The sequence below is a fragment of the Nicotiana attenuata genome, unplaced genomic scaffold (assembly GCF_001879085.1).
Source record: "Nicotiana attenuata strain UT unplaced genomic scaffold, NIATTr2, whole genome shotgun sequence".
NCBI lineage: Eukaryota > Viridiplantae > Streptophyta > Magnoliopsida > Solanales > Solanaceae > Nicotiana > Nicotiana attenuata.
The window spans coordinates 32,959-59,316 of NW_017670587.1; the positions used below are offsets into that span (position 1 = coordinate 32,959).

A 26,358-nucleotide genomic window follows, 5' to 3' on the forward strand; every position below is an offset into this window, starting at 1 on the left:
AAAGCTATTTTGACTTAAAAGCACTTAAAATAAGCCAATCCAAACGGGCTCTAATTTGGAATTTTCAAGCCTATATTAGTAATCAATATTCTACATATCATTCTTTCTTTTTCACCTCATTTCCTTCTTTTCTATTTGCTACTTTTTTTAAATAAAATGAGAAAAAGAAACATATAATTTATGAGAATTCATATACTCGACTCTGATTTGTTTAGAATTGTGACGTAGTTGTTGTTCTTGTTACTATTGTAGATAATTTCTAGTACGTTTTATTTGTATCTTTATTTTGTGTAATAATAACCTGAGATAAGCTTAAGTGGAACAACATAACATTCATATAGTCCGATCTCAATATATTTGGAATTGAGGCATATTTTCTTTTTGCAAATGTTTTCACTATACACGTGGGATATCATACTTTTATTTTGTATATAATCAGATGTCATTTTGTCATTTGGAGTAAAATGAAATTCTTAAGTGGCTTTGGTGCAAAACAAGTAACTAATTTTGTCATTTTATGTCATGTGGAAAGTGCCACAGTAAAAACTAAAAGGTCAAATACATGAGCAGGCCATTAAATTTGTCATTATTTTTCATTATTAATCTTGAGTCTTTTCCATTTAAACATTTAAACCATTCCATTTACTGTATCATTTTAGACACAAAATTAATAAGCACTCAAACACAAATAATGCGTGTAATTCACATACCAGAGTGACAAATAAGATAGCTACACGTGGATTTAAGAAAATGTATTAGAAAAATAAGAACCCCACCCCCATCCTTTCGTCGTCTTCATCCCCCCCCCCCCCCTTCCCCACCCATTCTTCTACAACATTAAGAACAAGCGTAGACGTAGAAATCAGCGTTATGTTCTCTCTCTTCTCCACGTCTTTCTCATCATGTCTTCTCTCCCATGATTTTTCCCCATCTCCTCTAGAGCTTTATCTGAATGCGAATGATAGGAAACTTTGTCTCTTACGGCTAAATTATAGTGAAGCTGTTCTTGTCTTTTAAATAGGGGCAGCTCAAGCGTATATGGGGCCTAAGGCGAAAGTTTAATGTGAGACCTTATTTTTCATTATTTGTCAAAAAAAATTCAAGAGCTCCTTTTTGAGATTTTATTAAATTTTCAACTTTTCTTTTCTTTTGTATTTTTGAATAACCAGATGCATATTTTCTTGTTGACATATTTATATTCTAAAAAAAATTAAACAATATGTACAGAGTAAAATGAATAAAATAATAAATAACAAATAAAAATAATACTAGAAAGTTAGAATGATATCACCTAATGACCAACTGATTCAAGAAGTTTGAAGACTTTGATTCCAAAATTAATATCTAGTTGTTGGCTCATTGGAGTCTTGGAGAAAGAAGAAATCCAGTAGAAAAAATTAAGAACATGAGCATGAATCATGAATAAAGAGGAAGGAATAATATATGTCTTCTGGAATATGAAGAATGGATGAATACTAGCACTAGAATTCAAACGTTGGCTAGGGATTACTTGGAAGAATAAAAAGTAGAGTTGTCAAATTAAATCAATGTGACAACTATTTTCCTACTATTTTAAACTTTAATTTATTAATATATCTAAAAAATTTCTTTCTTTTTATATGAAAAGTACAAAAGTACTATATACATATATTATTTTTTAAAAAGAAAAACCTACCAAATATACTCCATATTCCTAAAAAAATGGGCCACCCCACAATTGGGGGCCTAAGGCACTTGCCTTACCCCATTATATGTTAGATCCGGCCATACTTTTAAAGCTTAATTCCCACTGAAAATTTGGGAGGGCGTTTCACTGCTTCGACTGCAGACATTGCAGTAACTACATTATGCGCACAAACTGTTTGATGAATTGTCCCAATGGCAATTCGACATAACTAGTGAAAACTAAAACATTAAGGTAATGGTGGTGGACTGGTGGAGGGAAAGAGGACGAAAGTGGTGACCTGGACATGGTGTGCGAAAGAATAGGAGGAAAAAGAAAGAGAAAAAAATTAAAAAAAGAAAAATCGGATCTCTCACGCTATGAAAAATATATAATGCACGCACTATGCCACATCATCTAATTGTGTCAAAATGACACATTTGAGATGTGGTTGAAGTGTTCAAATGAAATAGAGTTAAGATAGAGTGTGTAAGTGAAAAATATGGACAACTCTAAAGGACTGTTGATGTATTCTGCCAAACTAAAAAGAACATGGAATAAATTTGTGCAGCCCACAGAGGTAAAACAACAAAACTAGAAAATGAGGGGTCTTCATGTAATTAAATATAGTAGTGGGTCTCTAACGTAAATATCATATTCTTCATCCCTAAGCTAAATTCACACTACTTTCTCTCTCCTTCTGCCTTTGGAAGCTCCAGTACACTTCTTACGCTGCCGTATTCACTCCCCTCAGGTGAGTCCGTCCCCCTTCGCCGTTGCCGGCGGCGGAATCATCGCCGCCATGATTTACATCTATATCTATTTCTGATATTTTCTCATAAGATAAAACCTTCAAAATATTTAATTGTTAAATGTTTTTCTTAGTTTGTGAGTTTATTTTTTTTTCTAATTTAAAATTTGCTTATCTATATTTAGTTTTGCTCTTATTTCTGTTATGAATCGTGACGACTCTAATTCTATCGGAGCAAAAATATCTGGTGAACTGAGATTTAGGAATTAGGGTTTTAGGACCTGTATGTAACTAAAATTACGTGAATTTAACATCAGTTACGTTGCTATTTTAATCATGTTGTTGTACTTTATCCATTTGTGAGTCGTTTTTTTGTTGGCTTGTAAATTACTAAATTGTGACGTAATTGGAGCTGCGATTGTCTAGTTAATCGATTTTTGGAAAGTGAAGAAGCTCTAATGGATATCAGTTAACTGTGCGTTAAATCCTATTCTGGTTTTATTCGTAGCATTATGGGCTAATGTAATGGATTTTGGTTATTGGCTGTTTGAATCCTCTGTTTTAGTTCCATTTTATTTGGTTCAACTTCATTCTCATACTATATACTTTATATACTAAGGCAAATTAAGGAATCTCTCAAGTTAGAAGTTCTGTAAAGCTCGCACTTATCCTTACATGAAGAATTAATGAATGACTTATTAAAAGGGAAAAAAGGAAGAAGAAAGAAGCACAAAAGGATGAAGAATCACCTCTATTATTTTATCTGTTATTGTAGCTACATTGTATTTCTAAAGAACATAAGTACACATTATTGTACCTGCAAATACTTTCTGTATTTTGATAAGGTACTTTCTGTATAATCCTTATTTGAAATGTTTTAGTTATGTTTGCAAATTGTAGTTAGTGGAATCTATGTATGTTCCACTATACATATGCCACCACGGCATATGTATGATCTGAGCTTTAAGTAGCTGTATTTGTTTTTTGAATTCAACTGAATACTGTAAAATGGAGAGATTGGAATGTTAGAATGTGTTGATGAATGAGCCCTTCCTGGGGTGGTTCAGGGTGGAGTTTTGTTGCTGGTAAGCAAGGTTCTACAATATCTATGCTTGAAAATAAGAACCTATCAAATGATAGATCACTTCTAATTGTAAATAAAGAAACAATTCTTTCTAGCAAACATAAGATCCCAAAAAAGAAGAAAAAGAAAAAAACCAATAACAATGAGGTTTCTTATAGTTTTATTGTCCAATGAAACAACCTTTTGTGTTTAAGCTACCTTATATGTAAAACTCAATGCCTTGACTTTATACATATATTGCTTGATTGTCTGTCTAAAGTAACTGTTTCAAGCATGATTTCTTTCTTTTGTGTCTAATTCCAGACTTAAAATTACTGACATCTGAAGAAGTATCAAAGAGCAGCGGAAAAATGTTTCGGAAAGGACTGATGGAGCAGGACCTGAGCAAGTTGGATGTGACAAAGCTGCATCCACTTTCACCAGAGGTTATTTCTCGTCAGGCTACAATAAATATTGGTAAACTGATGACTATTTGAACACTTGAATCCTGTTTTCGCTGACGTATTTCTGTCTGTGGACTTCAATTTGGTTTTAGGGATTCTTTGAGAAACTCTTTTACACATTACTGGCATCAGCCTGAATTTAGTTTCTTCATCCAGGTACCATTGGCCATGTGGCTCATGGGAAGTCAACAGTTGTAAAAGCTATATCTGGCGTGCAGGTATGCCTTTGTTTTGGAATCTGGACCTTCACTTAAGCATGTCTTCTATTTTTTGTCAGTTTCTTTGTAGTTATAATTGTAAAAGAAATAATAATACATTGATCCTTTCTTATAAAAAAATAATACTAATACATTGATCATTGTAGCTGTAATTACATGTCCTTATATCACTTCTGAATTATGGATAAACCATTTTGAGCATGTTTAAAATGTCTAGGCCCAGTTTACTACTATTTGTGTAGTTTAGTGCCAGAGACTCTGTGCAGCCTTTATTATGGCATGAGATGGAACCTCATTATTATGGGAAATTTATCTGGACTAATCAGCTTTTGAGATCATTGATGATTTGCATGTGTTTGTGGCTCGTTCTCATTGATTGCCTTGATAAGTTGACCATCAAGACAGTTTTATCTGATTATGTCTACCTATTTTGATCTTACTGCATTGTCATAAAGAACTCATGCTATGGAAATTTTAAAAGCTAAGCACAACTAATTGGGGCAATGTCAGAGCCTATTGTCCTCTAGAAGGAAACTAATCATCTGCCTTGCTATATTTATGCAGACTGTTCGTTTTAAAAATGAGCTAGAAAGAAACATCACAATTAAGCTTGGATATGCTAATGCTAAGATATATAAATGTGAAGAAGATCGCTGCCCTAGACCCATGTGCTACAAGTAAGTACTTGAAATAGAGATGGAACTGATTCTTGTGCTCATTTGGTTGCTTTTGTGTTGTAACATTATCCTTTTTCAGGGCATATGGAAGTGGAAAAGAAGACAGTCCAATGTGTGATGTCCCTGGTTTTGAGAACTGTAGGATGAAATTGCTGAGACATGTATCGTTCGTTGATTGTCCAGTAAGTTTCTCACCTTCCATTGAGGGTATATATTACTGCCATTTTTTACTTGAGTATTGGGTCACTAGAGAGGATGATAATTTTGTGTTTCTGATCTCATGCGGATATGATTATTCCAATGAAGATCTTAAGCTGTCATAATTTAGGTAATACACCAAAATGAAGGTATCAAAATATCTTTAAATGGACCACTACTGTTTTATTTCTGAAGTTCTCCATGTTCTGTCACATCTTTAGCATTCATGCTACTTGCGGTTCCGAGTAGCTTTGTCTTGGATTTAACGAAAGACTAGGAAATTTTGTTTCCCTTAGTTTCTGGCTCTTAATTGCCTCCAGGGATTTAATCTAGTGGTAAGAGCTTAGCGCGTGATGTGTGGGTTAGGGGAACATCACGGGTTCGAGCCCTGCCACAGACAAATGCCTGATATTTAAGTGGAGAAGGGTAGATGGGCTGGCCCATTCTCGACCGAGTTTCAAACCGTGCGCCACTGGTCCTTGAGGACTTCTCAGATTTAAAAAAAGGTTGCATATAAAGAAGGAGAATGTTTCTGGCTCCTATTTAGTCTTTGTCTTCAGAACTGGAATGCCTTTTCTAAGAATGAGCAGGTTCAGTTATGTTGATCTTTATCTAAAGAATAGTTGGTGAATCTCATATCTGCATTTGTTACCTCCCTGAGAATCTGCAAATGTTTTTTTATGATCTCAGGTTTTTTGGATGGATAAGCCTGTGAGCATGCAGTAGATTTTTTTACCTCATTCATTTATGTGGAGTTTTTCTTTCTTAGGCAGATCACTTTCATGTTATTGTATTCGTAGGTACTTTCAATACTATGTGAAACTACTTCGTAACTTCCATTGGCTGCATTGAAGCTCACTTTGGAAATATGGAACCTTTACAATTTTACAAAATAGACTCCAAAACCCGACATGTCTATTGTCTGATCTGTAGGATTCTCTTTAAGCCTTTACCTTTGTTAAAACTTAAAAAGATAGTATTTCTCCACTTATGTTCTTTTGCCAGTCTCTGCACTATCCTTTTGCAATCTGTCAATCTGTAACACTTCCCCTAACCTTTACCTTATCAAACAAAAAAAATAATCTGTAACACTTCCCCTACATCTAGTCTTCTGCCAATTACCTAGGTTCTACTCTGATTTATGGCTGTCAAATTAAGACATTTAATCTCCTGATATAGAATGCTTTGGTATTGTGAAATTTTCTGCAGGGTCATGATATTCTCATGGCTACGATGCTTAATGGAGCTGCAATTATGGATGGAGCTTTACTTCTAATTGCTGCTAATGAGAGCTGTCCCCAACCTCAGACTTCTGAACATTTAGCTGCTGTTGAAATTATGCGCCTCCAGCACATAATAATTCTCCAAAATAAGGTTGATCTAGTTCAGGAAAATGTTGCCATTAATCAGCATGAGGCAATTCAGAAGTTTATTCAGGTTTGTGTAATTGGTTTACGTCTTTACTGTTTCTGTGCTTGATCTTAAGGCTGTTTCACTAGACCTTACTTCAAACCTTGTTCAGGGAACTGTTGCTGATGGTGCCCCAGTTGTACCAATCTCTGCACAATTGAAGTACAACATTGATGTTGTTGCTGAATATATTGTGAAGAAAATTCCCATTCCTGAAAGGAATTTCATTTCGCCACCAAATATGATAGTCATCCGATCATTTGATGTTAACAAACCTGGTTTTGAAGTTGATGATATCAGAGGTGGTGTTGCTGGTGGCAGTATACTGAAGGTATGTTCTTATATTCCATAAAGCAAACAAATGCTACAGGCATACCTTCTCTTTTTTCGCGGTTCATGTTAATTGACCAAGGGCACAAATTACTAACCCAATAGAGGTTCTTTTGTTTCTACCCGATGCTTATGCTAACCTTCATATGCAAACAAATGCTACAGGCATACCTTCTCTTCTTTCGCGGTTCATGTTAATTGACCAAGGGCACAAATTACTAACCCAATAGACGTTCTTTTGTTTCTACCCGATGCTTATGCTAACCTTCATATAGAGATGAAAATCTGATTGGAAGATGGATTGTCAAATGAGAAAGTAAACTTTTTTCTGCAGGGTGTCCTAAAGGTAAATCAACTCATTGAGGTTCGTCCTGGTATTGTTGTCAAGGATGAGAGTGGCAACATTAAGTGTACCCCAATATATTCAAGAATAGTGTCATTGTTTGCTGAGCAAAATGAACTACAATTTGCTGTCCCCGGAGGCCTCATTGGAGTTGGAACAACTATGGATCCAACACTGACTCGTGCTGACCGATTGGTGGGACAGGTTCTTGGGGAGGTTGGGTCACTTCCTGAAGTGTTTGTTGAACTTGAGGTAAATCACTTAAGAGTACACTTCTAGAACAAAAAGAGCACGACTATTCTTCTTCTTTCAAATGACATCACTTTGTAATGCAGGTAAATTTCTTTTTGCTCCGCCGTCTTCTGGGAGTGAGGACAAAGGACTCAGAAAGGCAGGGTAAAGTCTCGAAGCTGGCTAAGGGAGAAATTCTCATGTTAAACATAGGGTCTATGTCAACAGGGGCTCGTGTTGTCGCTGTCAAGAATGTCTTTGCAAAACTGCAATTGACATCACCCGTGTGTACCAGCAAAGGTGAGAAAATTGCTCTTAGCCGGAGAATCGAGAAGCACTGGCGTCTTATTGGTTGGGGCCAAATCCAAGCTGGTATTACTCTTGATGTTCCACCTTGTCCCGTCTGAGTATACAACCAAATTACTACTGAGTGACAGGAAAAAACTAGTGAAACAACTCGATTTTGGGATTTAGATGTGGGAAGGCAGACAGTTGCTAGGAACTATTTTTGTCCGGCGTAGGAAAAAAGATTATTTGAAATTTCGGATACTCTATAATCTGCAATATTTCACTTTCTTATTTGTGACTTATTTTTCTCTTTTTCTTCTCCCCTCCCCCCCCCCCCCTCTTGTTCTGGTGGTTGTACCTTGTAATTCATTAGTTATTAAGGTGGATATTCTTGTGAGTTCGTCGAAAACATTAAGCTTGCGGCACATGTTTGAACAGCTATTACAATTATCTTTGGGAATTTCTATTGCTATTCTTCATCCAAATGGTTAACCTACGAGTGGTGGCGTACTTTATTTATATATTTATCTTATATTTGTAGCATATCTTTCTCCTGTGCGATATAATTCTTTTTTTTTTTTGGACGAAACATGTTGGTATTTATATATGTATCTTATATTTGTAGCATATCTTCCTCATGTGCGATATAATTTTTTTTGTTGGACGAAACATGTAGAAATATTTTGTTAACGGATGATAGTAGGACTTGAACTTAGAATTTTTATCTGCTCTACTATCATATGAGTATTAAATTGTATGATCACCTCATTTTAAAAATTTAAAGTGTCAATAATAGGACATTTATTTATTGTATGCTTTCAACAACTTTTATACATCATATGCGGGGTACACGTTAGTGGCATTTTGAATAAAGAACCTTTTGGCACAAGTACGTCGTGATTACAAGAAAGGCCAAAAGTGGTAACCTTTCTCGTGCCTAGATGCCACAACTGATTACTGAATCACGAATGATCAATACATTTCTAAGACTATATATCATGCGCATTCTTTTAGATAGCATATTCATTACTATCATTTTTCAGATTACTTGCTATAGAGATTTACCTATACGAATTTATAATTGAATTGATCGTGTAAATATTTATACACTAACAGTGCATAAAATTGAACTCTTGTAAGAAATCAACAAGAAAGGAACAATATCACTCAACTAAACAAAATCATTTGCAGCCAAGTTTTAACTATAATTTCACGTTCTTTTCAAATTACCAAAACTCTCTTCTTCTTTTTTGGCTTTTCTTACACGTCTTCCTCTTGGAAGTTTCTTCTTATTATTATATTACCATATTAGGAATTAAAGTATAATGCTTCAATAGTATATTGCAACGTGGGTGGTTCTGCTTCAAGGATGACCAAGTGGACTCAATCATTAAATTGCCCTACACGGCTTCACCAATATTTCCACTTTTTGAACTATTCATTTCTTATATAAAGCAACTTTTGGCTTGTGTTTCTCTAAAACTCGAAATATTTCACCAATTCCTTTATTAGTATTAACAAGTTTTGGAATTTACTTTGAATCAAAATGGCTGGAAATATGACAGGAATACTCTCCAAAACCCGGCTTTCCTTTTGTCTCATTACCAGGTGAGTTAGATCTTCTAGTACCGATTCATACTTACCCTATTCGAATTTATGTAGCACTTTTCGTTTCTTAAGATTCAAACAATGTGAACTTTGATCAATGTATTTTTTGGGATATGTGAAGTGTTATAATATTTTTCGTATAATCTTTGGATATTTATATTTTAATTTCAAAATATCGAGTTTATCTAATTTAATTTAGCTTCAAATATTAGCCAAATTAACTCTTAAAGAGCGATAAGTGTCACATAAATTGGGAGTATCAGATATAGAGTTCCGCTGTGAAGAGATTATGAGATTTCCTGTTAAATCTACAAAAAGAGTTGAAACTTGACATTAAATAAGGTCAAATGAATTTTCGTACTCTATATGAGAATTGTTTTACACTATCAAGTCACCTGAAAGTTAATTACATGTAAGTCTCTAAGATTGTTAACACGTAAGATGGTAAATATTTAACACAACCAGTAAAAGTATACTGACATCAAGAAGCGGATTCCGAATTTCTCTAAGAATTCAACCTTTAAGGCTTTTAACATTGAGCTCATCATCTCTTTAAAGCTATGAGTTCATCTTTAATATTTGTTGCAATTTAGTGAATTCTTACACATAATTTATGCTATGCGTCAAAAGTAGTGGGTTCAGTTAAACCTGGTACTGATATGTAGCATCCGCCTCAGCTAACAGCATATAAATATATTCTAAACTGTTAGTATATATAAGTTAAATTCTATATTTATATTCCGGAAAAATTTAGGATTTTAAATCTGTTGATGTTGCTATATCTAATGCTACTGGTATAACAGGTGAAACTTAATAAAAATTATATTGTTGATAATTTATTATTTTATTTATTTATTTGTAGGAGAGGGTATGGTGCAGCAGTATCACAAGCAGAAACAGAGTCTACGAAAAGGACTTTAAAGAGTAAAGGAAAACAAGAGGAAGAGAAGGCAACTTCAGAGTCATTATCATGGGTACCAGACCCTATCACTGGATATTACAAGCCTTCGGGTCAGACTAATGGGCCTTCGGGTCAGACTAGTGGGCCTACAGGCCCAAAACAAGAAGAGTAAACAATGGATGATACAACAATCCAAAAGAAAATTGTGGTTGGCAATGACTCTTTTGTCTATAGTATTGATTATGTGTTTATTTCAAATCCAAATATTTATATTATGTATGTTTAGTATGTAAAGATTGAAGGGGAGATTTGGAGCAACGGTGAAGTTATCTCCGTGTGATCTATAGGTCAAGAATTAGAGCCGTAGAACCTGATGCTTGCATCAGGGTAGGCTGCCTACATCACATTCTTTTAAGTACGGCCCTTCTCCGAACTCTACGTGAACGCAGAATACTTTGTGCACCGGACTGCCCTCCTTAGTATGTAAAGATTGATGATTGTCACTAGTCACTTTCAGATGCTTTTAGTTTTGTTATGTTTTTTTTTGGTATTTTAATTCTAATTGATGAATCGGATTTGATTTTGAGAGAATTGTTTTAAGTTTGTTATTTAGAGAATTTGTCTTGAATATATTCTTTTTTCCAACAAAACGCATCTGTATTTTCTTTAGTTTTTCTTGTTAATTCAGTTACGTGATAAACATGTCATAGGTGACTATCTTTAGTATCTAGAATATTAGAAAGATATATATATGGGTAAAACCGAGCCCGCTGCATGACTCGACTTCCCGGTGAGACAAACGAAGCAGGAATGTGACCGTACTGTATCGGAGCCAGAGCGAAGAACCCCTCGTATCGGGGTTCGGGCAAAACACCCGCCCTCGGGATCAGGGCCATATCCTCGAGGTCCGATTTGAGGATTGAGACTTCGGAGAGCATTACTGAGCAGCTGCACACGACTAACAAAGGGTCGTAATCTCTGTGACTAACCAGATATCACAGCATGAATCTCGGCTCGTATCGACAGAAAATCAGTGATTGGCGAAATGGAAGATTTTTATCTTTTTTAGAATTGTACTTAGGGTAAAATTCCCCCACTATATAAAGGGGAAAAATTATTATTCATAAGACACATTGTAACACGTATATCAAGGCAATATACTCTTATTCTCTCTGTTATTCAAAGTTCTTACTTTTGTTCATCAGTTCTTCATTAGCGTGATCTCGGAATCGAAGGTAGGCACTTCGTTAAGCCATTACTGAGTCCGAGATCACTCTCCTTATTGGTTAGGTAATTTAGTACGTTTTTATCTATTTAATCTAACATCATTTATCATTTGTGTCGAATTAATCCGCATATCCTTAAAATCACATATAAATTCAATTGGTACTCATCTTTAGGGTAAACAGTTTGGCGCCCACCGTGGGGCTAAGGATAATAGTGGCAATTTGATACAAATTTCCATAACGTACTCTATTTTACACTTGTTCTTTGAGATTTTAATTTCAGGTAAATTTAAGAATGTCAAACTCTCAATCTGCTCACTTGAATGTTGGTGCTGAGTCTAGCCACCATGGCGAGAACAACAATATAGTGCCCGGCAACGAGGTTCCTCCTGCTGACCCTAACGGAGCCCTGGTCGCAGACTCGATCGATGCCAACTCCCATGTGGCCATCGAGGGTAACTTGCCCACGACCCAGAAAACAACGTTCGTGGAGGAGCTAGGTCAGTAGCCTAGGATACGCACGACGGTGAAGGTGATAGGATCAATTTGTGGGCGATCTTCAAAATGTTGCAAGCTCAACAAGTGGCAATAACCTAGTTACAGAATCAAAGCCATGCTCCCAGCCGAGTTGAGCCCGAACCATCCTGGGAAAACACCCGAAGGAATGAACGAACCTCGGAAAGGCCAGGTAAAGCTGAAGCCGGGGCTAGCCCCGATGCGCAGCCGTTACCCTCATCTTTTTACTACTTCAGGTATTTCTCGATGCTCGTTCGAGGAGGAACGAATATTTTAAGAGGGGGAGGATGTAACGACCCGGCCGGTCATTTTAAGAATTAACGCGCCGATCCCCTATTAACTGCTTTCCCCATGTTCATTTCTGCTATTTTGAGTTGCCGGGAGGTTTCGTTTAGAGTTTCGGATATGGGGCACTTAGTCCCTAAATAAGAGTTTAAGCTTTTAAATTTGGATCGTAGTCGGAGCAGTGTGAAGACGACCTCGAAATGGAATTCCGTTGGTTTTGTTAGCTCCGTTCGGTGATTTCGGGCTTAGGGGCGTGTTCGGATTGTGTTTTGGAGGTCCGTAGCTTAATTAGGCTTGAAATGCCGAAAGTTGAATTTTTGAAGTTTCCGGTTTGATGGTGAGATTTTGATATCGGGGTCGGAATGAAATTCCTGAAGTTGGAGTCGGTCCGTTGTGTCATTTCGGACGTGTGTGCAAAATTTCAGGTAATTCGGACGAGGTTTGATAGGCTTTTTGATCGATATAATAAAGATGCTCGAAGAACTGACGAAGCGGGTGGAATCTGGGGAAAAGAAGATCGAAGTCAACAACAAAAAAGTGGAGACTATAACTCCAGGGTTGATCAGATCCCAAGAGCACCCGATATTGAAAGGACTGGATTCCTAGAAGTTCGTCCAAAAACCTTTACCTCCGAGCACAGCTCCGAAACCGACCCCAAATAAGTCCCGTATGCTCGAAATTCCAAAGTATAACGGGACCATAGATCTGAATGAACACGTGACCTCCTACACGTGTGCCATAAAGGGAAGTGACTTGGAGGATGACGAAATCGAGTCGGGTTTTTACTGAAAAAGTTCGGGGAAACCCTCTCTAAAGGACCAATGATATGGTATCACAACCTGCCCCTTAATTCCATCGATTCGTTTGCTATGCTTGCGGATGCCTTCATAAAAGCTCATGCCGGGGCCATCAAAGTCGAAACCAGGAAATCATACCTTTTTAAGGTCAAGCAAAGAGATAACGAAATGCTCAGGGAGTTCGTGTCGAGGTTCCAAATGGAAAGGATGGATCTGCCCCCGGTTGCGGAGCAGACGATTGGGCTGTCCAAGCTTTCACTCAAGGACTCAACTCCCAAAGCTCTTTGGCTTCATAGCAGCTGAAATAGAATTTGATAGAGTACCCGACAGTAACCTGGGCTGACGTCCATAATAGGTACCAATCGAAAATCAGAGTGGAGGATGATCAGCTCAGGGACCTTTCTGGGTCCGTATATCCCAGCAAAACTAATGACAGGTCTAAAAGAGCCGCCGATCATGAACAAAGACCGAGCAGAGATGGTTACCAACCGTATAGTGGAGATTGCAGGGGAAATGGATCTGGACGCAACCCAGCGAGGAATGAAAAAAGAAGCGATCGAGGTCATAATGATCGGGGACTCATGAGCAAAAACGGTTTCGATAGGACTATCAGGACCAGGGAGGCACCGAGGTTATCGGAGTACAACTTCAGCGTCGATGCTGCCGGCATCGTATCTGTTACATCTAAGTTTCAATGATGACAATAGTGCAAATCTAATCATTTCTATTTGATTGTAGGATATCAGGAAGTAGCACTACTTCAAGGGAAGTTCAAAGGCAACGATATCAGAATGGAATCGAGATCAAAGGAAACTTGAACAATGTTGAATCAAACAAAGTCAAAGCCATATCAAAGCCATCAAAAAGGAAATAAAATCAGTCCATACGCTTTAGTCTCAATCAAGGATAACGAGGCTGTCTCAACTAGGAAACATATCAAGTGAATCTGCTAAGGAAATGTCAAGCCATACTTCAAGGACTAGATTAGAATTAGAAGATTGATCAATCAAATTGAAACCACAAATCACTCCCTGAATTTTGGATATGAAAAGGGAAGGATGTTAACGAATCCAACCCATCTCACGTGCAGGATTCGGAAGCACCCCTTGGGTCAAATCTCTTAAAGATTCTGTGCCTCAATCAAAGATGAGTTTGCAACGGCTATTCAATCTCTCCTATAAGAAGATGAGCAACTTCGAGAAGAAGACTTACGCAAATACACAAACTGTTGTCTAAGCCTTTCTAGTTCTTAGTACAAACACTGTATTCTTGAGTCTACAAGTGTCACAAAAGATAGGAAGAGTTAGAACACAAAAGAGAGTTGTGTCAACATTACAAAGATCACTATTGCTGAATATCATTGATGGTGAACGTACTAAAACCATCACTATTGTAATACATTATCAAAGATATAAGAGAAACCTTGTGACCCAAGGGAACTGGAGGTAGGTACCACTAAAGAAATCTTCCAATTCCACCAAAGAAAGATTAAAATGGTCAAGTCATAGTATCGACTGATCCACTTGACATAGATGACTACACTGATGAAAAATCAGCCGTCATAACAGTGAATGCCAAAGCAAAAAGTCTGCTGTATAATGCTATCAGTGGAGAAGAATATGAAAAGATATCAAGCTGTGAAACTGCTAAGGAAATGTGGGATAAATTAGAGATCACGTATGAAGGAATCAACAAAGTAAAAGAAACAAGGATCAATCTCCTTGTTCGTGACTATGAATTATTTCAAATGAAGGATGGAGAATCGGTAGAGGAAATGTTCTCAAGATTCAGCAAAATCCTTGGAGATTTAAAGTTATTTGGTAGACCAATAAAAAGTGGAGAACAGGTTAGAAAACTTCTAAGAAGTCTTACCATGATTTGGCAACCCAAGGTTATTGCTCTAGAATGTCAGGATCTTGACAAGATGTCCTATGATGAACTTAGAGGTGATCTGATTGCCTTCGAGAAAATTCACTTGGACAGGCAAATTCAACAGGAAAAGAAGAAAACACCTGCATTCAAAGCAACTGTGGCTGAACCAGAAAATGAAGAGGAAGAGGAAGGAGGAGAACAGGATGAAAACATAGCCATGATCTCTCAAGTGGTAACATGTATGTTGAGGAAAAACAGAAACAGCATGAGAGGTAAATCTAACTTCAGAAAGGGAAGGATGAATAATGATAATGATAAAATGATGGAAGATGCTATGAATGTGGGAAACATGGACACATTCAAGCTGAATGCCCCGAACTGAAGAAGAAACTCAGTAGGAACTTTCAAAAGAAAAAGTCTTTCGGAGCCTGGAGTGATGAAGAGGAATCTGACCATGAAGAAATTGCAAAATATGTGTTTCATGGCCGTAAAAGAAGATAGCAATGAGGACTCAAGTGAACTTGGGCTCATGGCAGACGAAGGAACGGATGAGGAGGAAGACTCATGTGAACTTGGTCTTATGGCAAACGAAGGAACTAGTGAGGTACGTCTTCCTACATATCCTAATTGTTATGAACTTCAAAATTTGTTGATATTGCTCTTGCAGATATTGAGAGAGTTCTAAATGAACTCAAAAAAATCAAAAGAGAAAAGAAAGAATGGGCTTTGAAGTTGGAAGTTTGTGAAATTGAGCGTGATATGCTTCAAGATGAAGTTAATGAACTTCAACTTCAACTGAATGGATTGCGTAAATCCTCCAGTGATAGCTCTGTCAAATCAAATCAGATTGCTCCTCATACATCTTTGATTAGAACTAGAAATCCTACTGCATGCTCCTATTATGGCAAAAATGGTCATAGCACTAACCAATGCAGGAATAAAATCAGAGCAGAAAGAGGATCTGAAAATCCCAATAATCCTTGTTGCTTCTATTGTAGAAAACTTGGGCACACTTCTAACCGTTGCAGGTTCAAGGACTATAGGAGATGGGTCTGGCGACCTAAATCTTCCAGTCAAACAAATAATCATAAATCTAACCGTTCAGGACCCAAGCATGCTTGGGTACCTAAAAACAAGTAATCCTTTTTTTGCAGGAACACCGCAAGAAGAATCGAAAAGGAAAATGGTATCTTGACGGTGCGTGTTCCAGACATATGATTGGTGACAAATAGTTATTCAAAACAATCACCAAACTATATGGAGGGACGGTTACCTTTGGAGATAAATCAAAAGTAGACGTAATTGGAGTTGGAAAGGTTCCTCCCAGCTCAACATGTGATGTATATGAAGTATATCTGGTTGATGAACTTGGTTACAACCTTTTCAGTATCAGTTAACTATGTGACAATGACCATGAGGTTCGTTTTAAGAAACATGGTTGGTTTATAGAAGACGAATCAGGTAAAGTTATTCTTTCTGGTAATAAAGACAGGAATGTCTATACTATTAGTAATGTAGACAATTTTGGTAATCAAATTTGTCTAGCATCTATGATTGATGATCCCTTGGTATGGCATAGAAAGCTTGGCCATGCTAGCATGCATACTATTCAAAAACTTTCCAAACACGATCTTGTCATTGGTCTTCCAATACTTGATTTTTCAAAAGATCATATTTGTGATGCATGTCAATTAGTAAAACAAATTCGTTTATCTTTCAAAATCTAAAACATTGTCTCTACTACTAAACATCTTCAACTCTTGCATATGGATTTGTTGGTCCAACTAGAACTGCAAGCATTGGTGGTAGAAAATATTCCTTTGTTATTGTAGATGATTTATCTCGTTTCACTTGGGTTATTTTTCTAAGTCATAAAGATGAAGCTCTAAGAAATTTTGAAGTTTTCTGTAAGAAGGTTCAACGTGAGAAAGGATACTACATTTCCACTATCAGAAGTGACCATGGAGGGAGTTTGAAAGCAGGACATTTGAAAACTTCTACAATGATCAAGGAATCTCTCATAACTTCTCTTCGCCAAGATTGCCTCAACAGAATGGAGTGGTAGAATACAAAAATAGAACATTGCAGGACATGGAAAGAACTATAATTATGGAAAACACTCTACCCCACCACTTCTGGGCAGAAGCTGTGAACACAACATGTCATATTATTAACAGATGTATGATTCGACCCATTATAAAAAAGACTCCATATGAGTTATGGAACGGTAAGAAACCCAACATCAATTACTTCCACCCATTTGGATGCAAATGCTTCATCCACAATAATGGAAAGGACAATCCGGGTAAGTTTGATCCAAAGAGCGCCGAAGGTATTTTTCTTGGATATTCTCCCTCAAGTAGAACATATCGAGTTTACAATAAAAGAACTTTATGCATTGAAGAATCAATTCATGTTGTTTTTGTGGATACTAACTCTCGCTCAAGGAATGAAAAGCTTCCTGAAGATGAGGTAATTTCTATTGTCCCAAAGTCAGTTGTTGTAGGAAAAGACAGTCAAGATGAGTCGACCGGTCAGCAGAATCAGTTAACTGAGGAGCACATTGAAATTCAGGAATCTTCTTCTGCAGAACAATCGACCATTGGGGAAAAGGAGCAAATCACAAACATTCCAAATGAATGGAAAAGTGAACCAGGATATCCTCACAAATTCATTATTGGAAATCCACAGGAGGGTATCACTACCAGAAGATCTCAAAAGTTCAACTCTCATGTGGACTTAACATCACAATTGAGCCAAAGAAGGTGGATGAAGCCCTTAAAGACGACTATTGGATCAAAGCAATGAAAGATGAACTTGATCAATTTGAAAGAAATAAAGTGTGAGAATTGGTTCCAAAACCATCAAACGCCTCCATTGTAGGAACTAACTGGGTCTTCAGAAATAAGTTGAATAAATCAGGTTAAGTGGTTCGTAACAAAGCAAGACTAGTTGCTCAAGGTTACTCTCAGCAAGAGGGAATCGACTACGATAAAACTTTTGCACCTGTAGCAAGATTGGAATCTATTCGAATACTACTTGCTTTTGCTGCTCATACTATTTGCTTTTCCAAATGTATGTAAAAAGTGCTTTTTCAAACGGATACATTTTCGAAGAGGTATATGTGAAGCAACCTCCTGGCTTTGTAAGTGACAGCTTCCCAAATCATGTATTCAACCCGTCTAAAGCTCTATACAGACTCAAGCAAGCTCCCCGAGCCTGGTATGAGAGATTAAGCTCTTTTCTTCTAAATCAAGGCTTCAAACAAGGTAATATCGACACAACTTTGTTTATTAAGCACTCAAATTCAGGTAATCTTATTAATCGGATTTATGTTGACGATATTATTTTTGGAAGTCCTAAATCTATACTATGTGAAGAATTCGCTCACGCTATGAAAGGTGAATTTGAAATGAGCATGATGGGAGAGCTAACATTCTTTCTTGGACTGCAAATCAAATAGTATCCCAAAGGAATCTTCATCAGCCAAACCAAGTACACCAAGGAACTTATAAAGATATTTGGTATGGAGAATGCAAAGTCCATGGGAACTCCAATGAGTCCAACAACTACGCTTGAAGAAGATAATGATGGAAAAAGTGTGGATGAAACGATGTATAGAGGAATGATTGGATCTTTATTATATCTCAGTGCTAGTCGACCAGATATAATGTTCAGTGTGTGTAAATGTGCAAGGTTTTAGTCGGCTCCCAAAGAATCCCATCTTACTGCAGTTAACACATTATTAGATATCTTATTGGAATCTGTGAATTAGGTTTATGGTATGCTCACTCTAACAATTTTGTGTTAAAATGTTTTTCAGATACAGATATTGCATGAGATAAGATTGACAGGAAAAACATTAGTGGAACTTGCCAATTGTTGGGAAATTCTTTAATTTTCTGGCATAGCAAGAAGCAAAATTGTGTTGCTCTATCAACTACTGAAGCAGAATAATCATGCATCAACTTCTTCATTATGATTTATCTCTTACCTCTACTCCTATATTTTGTGATAATACTAGTGCTATATGTTTGTCAAAAAATTATGTGCATCACTCTAGGGCAAAGCATATAGAAATTAAGCATCACTTTATTCGTGATCATGTTGCAAAAGGTGATATTGTATTAGAATTCATTAATATCGAGTCTCAACTTGCTGATATTTTTACAAAACCTCTTTTAGAAGAAAATTTTTGTTTACTGCGTAAAAAGATTGGCATTGTGCCTATTTTGTAAAAAATCTTTCGTATCTGTATGATATATTTTACTTCCTTACTTAAGTTTTCTTAATTGTTGAAGTGAATTAATTTTGATGTGAGTGTAACTATTACACTTCCATCGGTGCCGCCGAAGCAACTCCTCAGAAGTGTCACTTCCTTCTGAACCTGGCTTTTCCTTAACCGAGGCAACCTTTCAACCTTCCAAACATCAAGATAAGGACCCTCTTCTCCCTCTCATTCTTCATATCCTCTCACAAAATTTCCTTTTTCATGGAAAAAAGAATCCTCTCATCTTCCACTGCCACCAGGAAATGTAGACGATTTCAGAAAACCCACAACCTCAAAGAAACCGTAGACCTCGAATCCTCCCTCGACTCAGACTTTCTTAAAACCGACAATGAAAGCAGTGAAGCATCGGAGGATCTACCTATTAGCCAGAAAAAGGAAGGAAAAAGGCCTATGGAGCAAACTCCCAAAAAGTCTGCATGCAATATAGGTAAAGTGGAAAGCACAGATTTTAAGCCAGAGGACAAACTAAACTTCTATGGACCAAGTGAGAAATCAAGGTTTGAGTCCTATAAGTCAAAATCTATGGTTTATGGACGCTTTGTAAGTCTTTCTCTTATGAAAAATTTGCACTATGACGTGATTGCTATTTTTGACTTTCAACGTCTCTCTTCTCTGTTTGACACTATTGGAAATTCTGTGTATGAAGAGCCTGTGAGAATGTTCTATGCAAATATGTTTGTTAATGACAAAGATGACTTGGAATCCATGGTTTTAGGCACTCGAATTGTTCTTGACTCTTATCAAATAGAGAAAATATTTTCTGCTAAGTTTCATGGGTATGATGTTTTTGTGCAGAATTCCTGGCCAAAAGATTTTGAAGTTTCCTTAGAAGAGGCAAAAGATTTCCTGTCGGATAACCCCCCTGACATTGGTCCTAAAAATCTCAAGTTTGAACATCGAGTTTTATCCCACATGATAGCCACCACTTTACTTCCTAAAACTAGGTCCCTCTGTACTTTGACTACTAGATATATCTTTATTCTTTACTATCTTGTGAACAATAAAAGACTTCACTGGTTTGTGTGGATTCATCAGTATATGCTTGAAAGTATCAGGGATATATCCTCTTCCGCTGCTTGTCTGCCCTATGATTTTCTCATCTCACACATTCTTGAAGTTATGAAGCTTAATTTGACACCTTTCTCACCCAAGCACATTGCTAGTACCTATGATAAGACTGCATTTTCTATGATGAGTTACACCTTAAGTGACGAAGGACGGGCAGGCGTGCCAAATTTGAAAGTGTTCTAGTACAGGTTGAAGCACCCACTGAACCAACAGAGACGACTGCCACTACCAACCTATAGGAGATTCAGCAAAATATAGATGGGGTAAAAATCCTTCTCATTGCAATGAAAGAACATGTGGACAAAATCAGGGAAGTCACCAAGGAAATAGGTACAAATGTGGCTAAGCTCAGGATGGACATGGGAGCCATGAGGAGGCAAGGGATCAGGGCATTCAACTCCATGACAGAAAAGATGGAAAAATCACCAAAGAAGTTGAAACCTCCGATGACTCCTTCTGCACCAAAGTAATCAATACCCTGACGTACTTTCTGGGGAGAAACTAAGGCAGTGCATGTGTGTTAAAAACAATACTTTTTGCTTGTTTCTATTCTGTGACTTATTTTTTTGCGTTGGTCTGTAAGAACTATCACTCTATGCCTCTACTGAAGGCATATTTATTATCTGTCTATTATCTACTCTATTGTGTTTATTTTATATACATTTTCTTTCCTTTTTGATTGATGTCAAAGGGGGAGAAGAATCTGAAGAGTAAACCAAAGCAACAACTCAGGGGGAGGTGTGCTGCGCAAATTCAAGTAACAACTCAGGGGGAGCAGGCATCTCAAACTATGAACGGGAAGTACACTCTGTTTACTCTCTCTTGATTGTCATTATCAAAAAGGGGGAGATTGTTACATCTAAATTTCAATGATGACAATAGTGCAAATCTAATCGTATCTATTTGATTGCATGAAATCAGGAAGTAGCACTACTTTAAGGGAAGTTCAAAGGAAACAATATCAGAATGGTATCGAGATCAAAGACAACTTGAACAATGTTGAATCAAAGGAAGTAAAGGCTATATCAAAGCCATCAAAAAGGAAAAAAATCAGTCCAGACGCTTTAGTCTCAATCAAAGGATAACGAGGCTGTCTCAACAAGGAAACATATCAAGTGCAGATGTATAACGATCCGGCCGGTCGTTTTGAGAGTAATGGCCCCGATACCCTATTTAGTGCTTCCCCTGTATCTTTTTTCTGCTTATGTGACTTGCTAGGAGGTTTTGTTTGTGGTTTCGGAGCGATTTGGGACACTTAGTCCCTAAAACGATAGCTTAAGTTCTAGAATTTTGACCGTAGTCGGAACTGTGTGAAGACGACTCTGGAATGGAGTTCTGTCGGTTCTGTTAGCTCTGTTGGGTGATTTTGGACTTAGGAGCGTGTCCAGATTGTGTTTTGGAGGTCTGTAGCTGAATTAGGCTTGAAATGGCGAAAGTTGAATTTTTGGGAAGTTTGACCGGAAGTAGACTTTTTGATACCGGGGTCGGATTCTGATACCGGAAGTTAGAGGAGGTCCATAATGTTGAATATGACTTGTGTGCAAAATTTGAGGTCAATCGGATGCTATTTGACAGGTTTCGGCATCGAATGTAGAAGTTTGAAGTTTCAAAGTTCATTAAGTTTGAATTGGAGGGTGATTCGTGTTTTTAGCATTGTTTGATGTGATTTGAGGGCCCAAGTAAGTTCGTATGGTGTTTTAGGACTTGTTGGTATGTTTAGTTGAGGTCCCGAGGGCCTCGAGTGAGTTTCAGATGCTTAACGGATCGAAAATTGGACTTGTGTTATTGCTGAAGTTTTCGACTTATGGTGTTTTCGCACCTGCGGTGGGGAGACCGCATGTGCGGGATCGCACGTGCGTGAGGTCAAACGCCGAAGCGGAATTGGAAGGGAGTTGCCAGGGGTCGCATGTGCGAGGAAATGCCGCATCTGCGATGCCTGCAGATGCGCTTAAAGACTCGCAGGAGCGGAGAAGACCGCAGAAGCGAACAAAATTCCGCAGGCGCGCACTCGTAGTGAGGCCCTTTTGTCACAGAAGCGAACCCTGTATTTTAAGTCATTTCTGCACCCACGATGGAATTTCCGCAGGTGCGGCATCGCAAGTGCGACTGGAAGCCCGCAGAAGCAAAATCGTTGGGCAGAAAAAGGCCAAGTTCGAGGGTTTTATCCCATTCAATTTTGGGACTTTGAGAGCTCGGATTTGGGCGATAATTTGGGAGATTTTTAGAGGAAGATTTTGGGTAGCGATTCTTAACCCATTTATGATTATATTCCACTAATCTATAGTTGATTTCATCATTTAATTAAGGAATTTGGTTGAGAAATTTGGGGAAAAATGGGAGAAGTTCTTCAACTAAGTTTTTGAGTTTTGATTGGGATTTTGATATCGTATTTGGATAATTTTGGTACGAGTGAACACGTGAGTGAATGGTTATTCATATCTTGTGACGTTTAACTGATTTCGAGACGTAGGCCCGGGTCGACTTTTTGGGGCGATTTTCTAATTTCTTGCTTAAGCCTTGATTTTATTCATTATATTAGTTTCTTATAGTTGTATTTATGGTATGTAATTGCTTTTGGCTAGATTTGGGCTATTCGTATTCGGATATTCATGGAAAAGGCATTGCTACCGATTGATTGAGCTTGATTCGAGGTAAGTGGCTTGCCTAACCTTGTGTAGGGGAACTCACCTTAGGATCTGGTACTGTTGTGATATGTGAGCGCCGTGTACGTGAGGTGACGAGTGCGTACACGGGCTATTTGTTGTAAAATCCTATTCTTACTGAGTAATAACCTGTTTCATTTTAATTGACTTATACCAGCATGTGTAGTTATCTTTTTAAGCCTAGAATAGGATGTTTACGTGTCTTAAATGCTTATTTGAACTCTGTGCAACATGCTTAGTGGATTCCTGCTTCTCCCTTGACTTGTACTTAGCCTAAACTTTAGGATTTCTTGGTGTAACTGTTATTTCCATTGTTTTGAGATGCATATTTATGTTGGGACTACAGGATTGTTTCCCGGGAGATCCCCTTACATATTTACTTTGGGACTCCGGGATACTCTCCCGGGAGATCCCTCTGCATATTTACTTTGGGACTACGGGATAGTATCCCGAGAGATCCCCTGCACATTTACTTTTGGGACTACGGGACGATACCCGGGAGATCCCTGAGCACAGTTACTTTTGGGACTACGAGACAGTATCTCGGGAGACCCCTGTTGTTACTCCCGTGTACTGTACTGTTATTCTTCTTTGATTTCCTCTTTATTAAATCTCAGTCTCTTATTTTACTGCGATATTTTTATTTTGCCTTATTTAATATATATATATATATATATAGACACACACACACACACACACACACACACCAGTAGGTCGCTGATCTGACCTCGTCAACTACTCGATCGAGGTTAGGCTTGGCACTTACTGGGTACCTTTGTGGTGCACTCATGCTACTCTTCTGCACATGTTTTCGTGTGCAGATCTAGGTACGTCTTACCAGCCCCGCTATTAGTTGCGTACTTTCTGCTGCTCTGGAGACTTCAAGGTACACTTGCCCACGTCCGCAGACCTCGGAGTCCCCCTTTATCCCTTTTATGTTGTTCCTCCTTTAGTTCTTCTAGTTACTGATGTATAGAAACAGTTAGTCAAATTCTTATAAGCTTGTGACTTATGATGTTCCGGGTCTTGGGGAAACTTCTGTGTATATTTCAAGAGTTGGTTATTGTATATGCCGAGCGGCATTTCTATCAGTATTTAAATATCAGTTGCTGTTAGTTGTTAAGGTTTTGCTTTCATTTTTGGTTATTTCCGCAAATGTTAGGCTTACCTAATCGTAAAGACTAGGTGCCTTCACGACATCTCACAGAGGGAGGATTGGGTCGTGACAAATTGGTATCAGAGCCCTAGGTTCATAGGCATTGTGAGTCATAAGCAGGGTTAGTAGAGTCTCGCGGATCGGTATGGAGACGTTTGTACTTATCTTCGGGAGGCTATGGAACTGCTAGGAAAAATTTCACATCTTTGATTTCTGTGTCGTGCGAAATTGTAGACTTCGAAAATCTAAACTTCTGTCTTCTATTCTATCATAGATGGTGAGGGCACGTACAGCTGGATCAGATGACCTGGCACCCACGCCCCCTGCTAAAGCCGCCAGAGGCGGGGGCCGGGGTAGAGGTCGAGGAACGCCGCACCCCTTTTTCTCGCGAAAACGGGTTTCGACATTGACAACTCTTTTAAAGGAAGGTTTAAAGAGAAGAGTCACCACCTAACGGTTTTTAAGGTGCGTTAGGGCACCTTTTCGCAAATAACTTTGTTTTAACTAGTCAATGTCACCAAAGATCGAGTAAGGACTCAAATTACCTCAAAGAGAAGGTGTTAGGCACTCTTCGAGGTCCACAACTGTGGGTCCCGACCGAACATGAATTATATGGATTAGTCTATGTAATCAAATAAACAAAGGGAGAGCACAAAGTTTGGGAATTTTGTTATAAAAAGGTACATCGACTTGATTCAAATAGAAGAGAATTAAGATAGGGATCCTAAGTTTTTTAGCCTAAAGGATCAAACTGTGTAACATAAATAATACTTCATAACTCCCTCCAGATGGGGTGTTACTCATATTATTCACCGGGCATAGACTATCATATCCTGCTACCCGATTACTATGTTAAAGTTGCTACCTAAAAGCATTCTAATTCAATTATAGGTCGTACCCTATGCGTGCACTACCCGTCTCACACCTATGGTCCAGGAGGTATTGGACCTCTATTTGGGTGGTTCTAGACCTCACTTAGGGTTCTAAAAAATGCAAAAATACTAGGCGAGAATCAAAACATGTAAAGACTTCACATAAAAAAAGCAGTAAGGGCTCACATTGACCTCCACACTTAAGCAACAAGTGCATGCAAACACATATCAATTAGGTATTGGCAGAATCCAGAACTTTAAGCCTATGGACATGCTTTTCTAGGCGATCAAAGTATGCAGGTAAATTTCGGATGCATGATATTGTTTATAGGCGGAATTATACATGATTACAAGCTGATTATTATAAATTTTAAGTTACCAATCCTATATGTGTTATGCGTAGGTGATCTATGCATTTGAGCATAATAGAATCTGCTGGGAAAAATCCCAGAATTATTCATACGACGTACATGAAACATTGTTTGAATGGTCCAGCATTAGCCAATTGTAGCAAGAAATTATTTCATATAGGCAGGATCTCTAACGCATTGCACTTTAGAGCTTATTTTATCGTCATATCTTAATACTATAGGCATAACTTCTAGGTGAATAACACCAAGTAGAATAATTGGGAATCCTATAGGCATTACTTCTAGTAGGCGACGAGAATTGAAAGAAACATCAATGATAATTTATTTCTAGAGGCAGGTTTCTAATGCATTTGAAAGTAGTTATGCGAGTGATCACTTCCTATATGCATTCTATCTATAAACACGCAACAATAGACATAGCATTTGAACTCATGATTAATAGTAAACAAGTAGTGTGTGTGTGCTTCTCCTAATATCATGATTACTACATTGCTCATGTAATCGAACAACTCATATAGCAAACACATTGTCAAGTACTATAGGCATGTTATCTACCCATGGCATGTAGACATAGAATTACCCATTCCCTTTTCACTAACAACCCCAATTGTTCATACAAGGATTATTACAGGCCCAATTATGAGTAAAGTAGCAATATTACATAACAGTGAACAGGACCACAATAGGCCCAAATAAAATAAATAAATACCCAGCATTGCTGGGCTTTTCATATCTCTTACACGGCCTACCCAGGCCTTCAACAAAAAGCCACGTTCAATACACGACTGAAAGGTTCATAGAAGAGTCCAAACCAATTTACTTAACCACATCACCAAGTGTTGCACCACTTAGAACAACCAATATAGATACACAGTACATGACAGAGAAATAGGATAGTAGGAACATTTTTTGAGGTTGAGGGAGTGACTAGGACCAAGCCCCAGTGTGTCAGAGTTCACAAAGGCCTCAATTGGACCCCGAGCAATGCTCACACTAGGGAGGCCAACAATAGAACCTAGATAGCCTTAGCTTTCAGCCGACTAAGAATGAGAATTTAGAATAACAGGGTAGCAAGCAAGGAGAGTGGATAGTGATA

General features: G+C 37.8%; 2 protein-coding genes across 2 annotated transcripts; both read left to right on the top strand.

Annotated features, from left to right (window-relative positions):
* Positions 1 to 2,323: 2,323 nt before the first annotated feature.
* Positions 2,324 to 8,128, top strand: LOC109241278 (eukaryotic translation initiation factor 2 subunit gamma-like). Its single transcript, XM_019408003.1, has 9 exons — positions 2,324 to 2,417; positions 3,802 to 3,954; positions 4,098 to 4,159; positions 4,724 to 4,836; positions 4,916 to 5,018; positions 6,244 to 6,471; positions 6,557 to 6,775; positions 7,109 to 7,369; positions 7,453 to 8,128. Exons 2-9 carry the CDS (start codon positions 3,849 to 3,851, stop codon positions 7,753 to 7,755), a joined length of 1,395 nt encoding a protein of 464 aa, XP_019263548.1. The 5' UTR covers positions 2,324 to 2,417; positions 3,802 to 3,848; the 3' UTR covers positions 7,756 to 8,128.
* A 966-nt stretch (positions 8,129 to 9,094) lies between these two features.
* On the top strand, positions 9,095 to 10,753 carry LOC109241279 (protein SENESCENCE-ASSOCIATED GENE 21, mitochondrial-like). Its single transcript, XM_019408004.1, has 2 exons — positions 9,095 to 9,244; positions 10,107 to 10,753. The coding sequence occupies exons 1-2, from the start codon at positions 9,183 to 9,185 to the stop codon at positions 10,315 to 10,317; spliced, it is 273 nt and encodes a 90-aa protein (XP_019263549.1). The 5' UTR covers positions 9,095 to 9,182; the 3' UTR covers positions 10,318 to 10,753.
* Positions 10,754 to 26,358: the final 15,605 nt, after the last annotated feature.

Excerpts from the sequence above, each read along its gene's own strand:
- LOC109241278 (XM_019408003.1), top strand. The coding sequence starts at position 3,849 with ATGTTTCGGAAAGGACTGATGGAGCAGGACCTGAGCAAGTTGGATGTG. Across the intron at positions 6,472-6,556 it reads CAATTCAGAAGTTTATTCAG|GGAACTGTTGCTGATGGTGC; the intron begins GTTTGTGTAATT and ends AACCTTGTTCAG. Across the intron at positions 7,370-7,452 it reads AAGTGTTTGTTGAACTTGAG|GTAAATTTCTTTTTGCTCCG; the intron begins GTAAATCACTTA and ends TTTGTAATGCAG.
- LOC109241279 (XM_019408004.1), top strand. The coding sequence starts at position 9,183 with ATGGCTGGAAATATGACAGGAATACTCTCCAAAACCCGGCTTTCCTTT. Across the intron at positions 9,245-10,106 it reads TCCTTTTGTCTCATTACCAG|GAGAGGGTATGGTGCAGCAG; the intron begins GTGAGTTAGATC and ends ATTTATTTGTAG.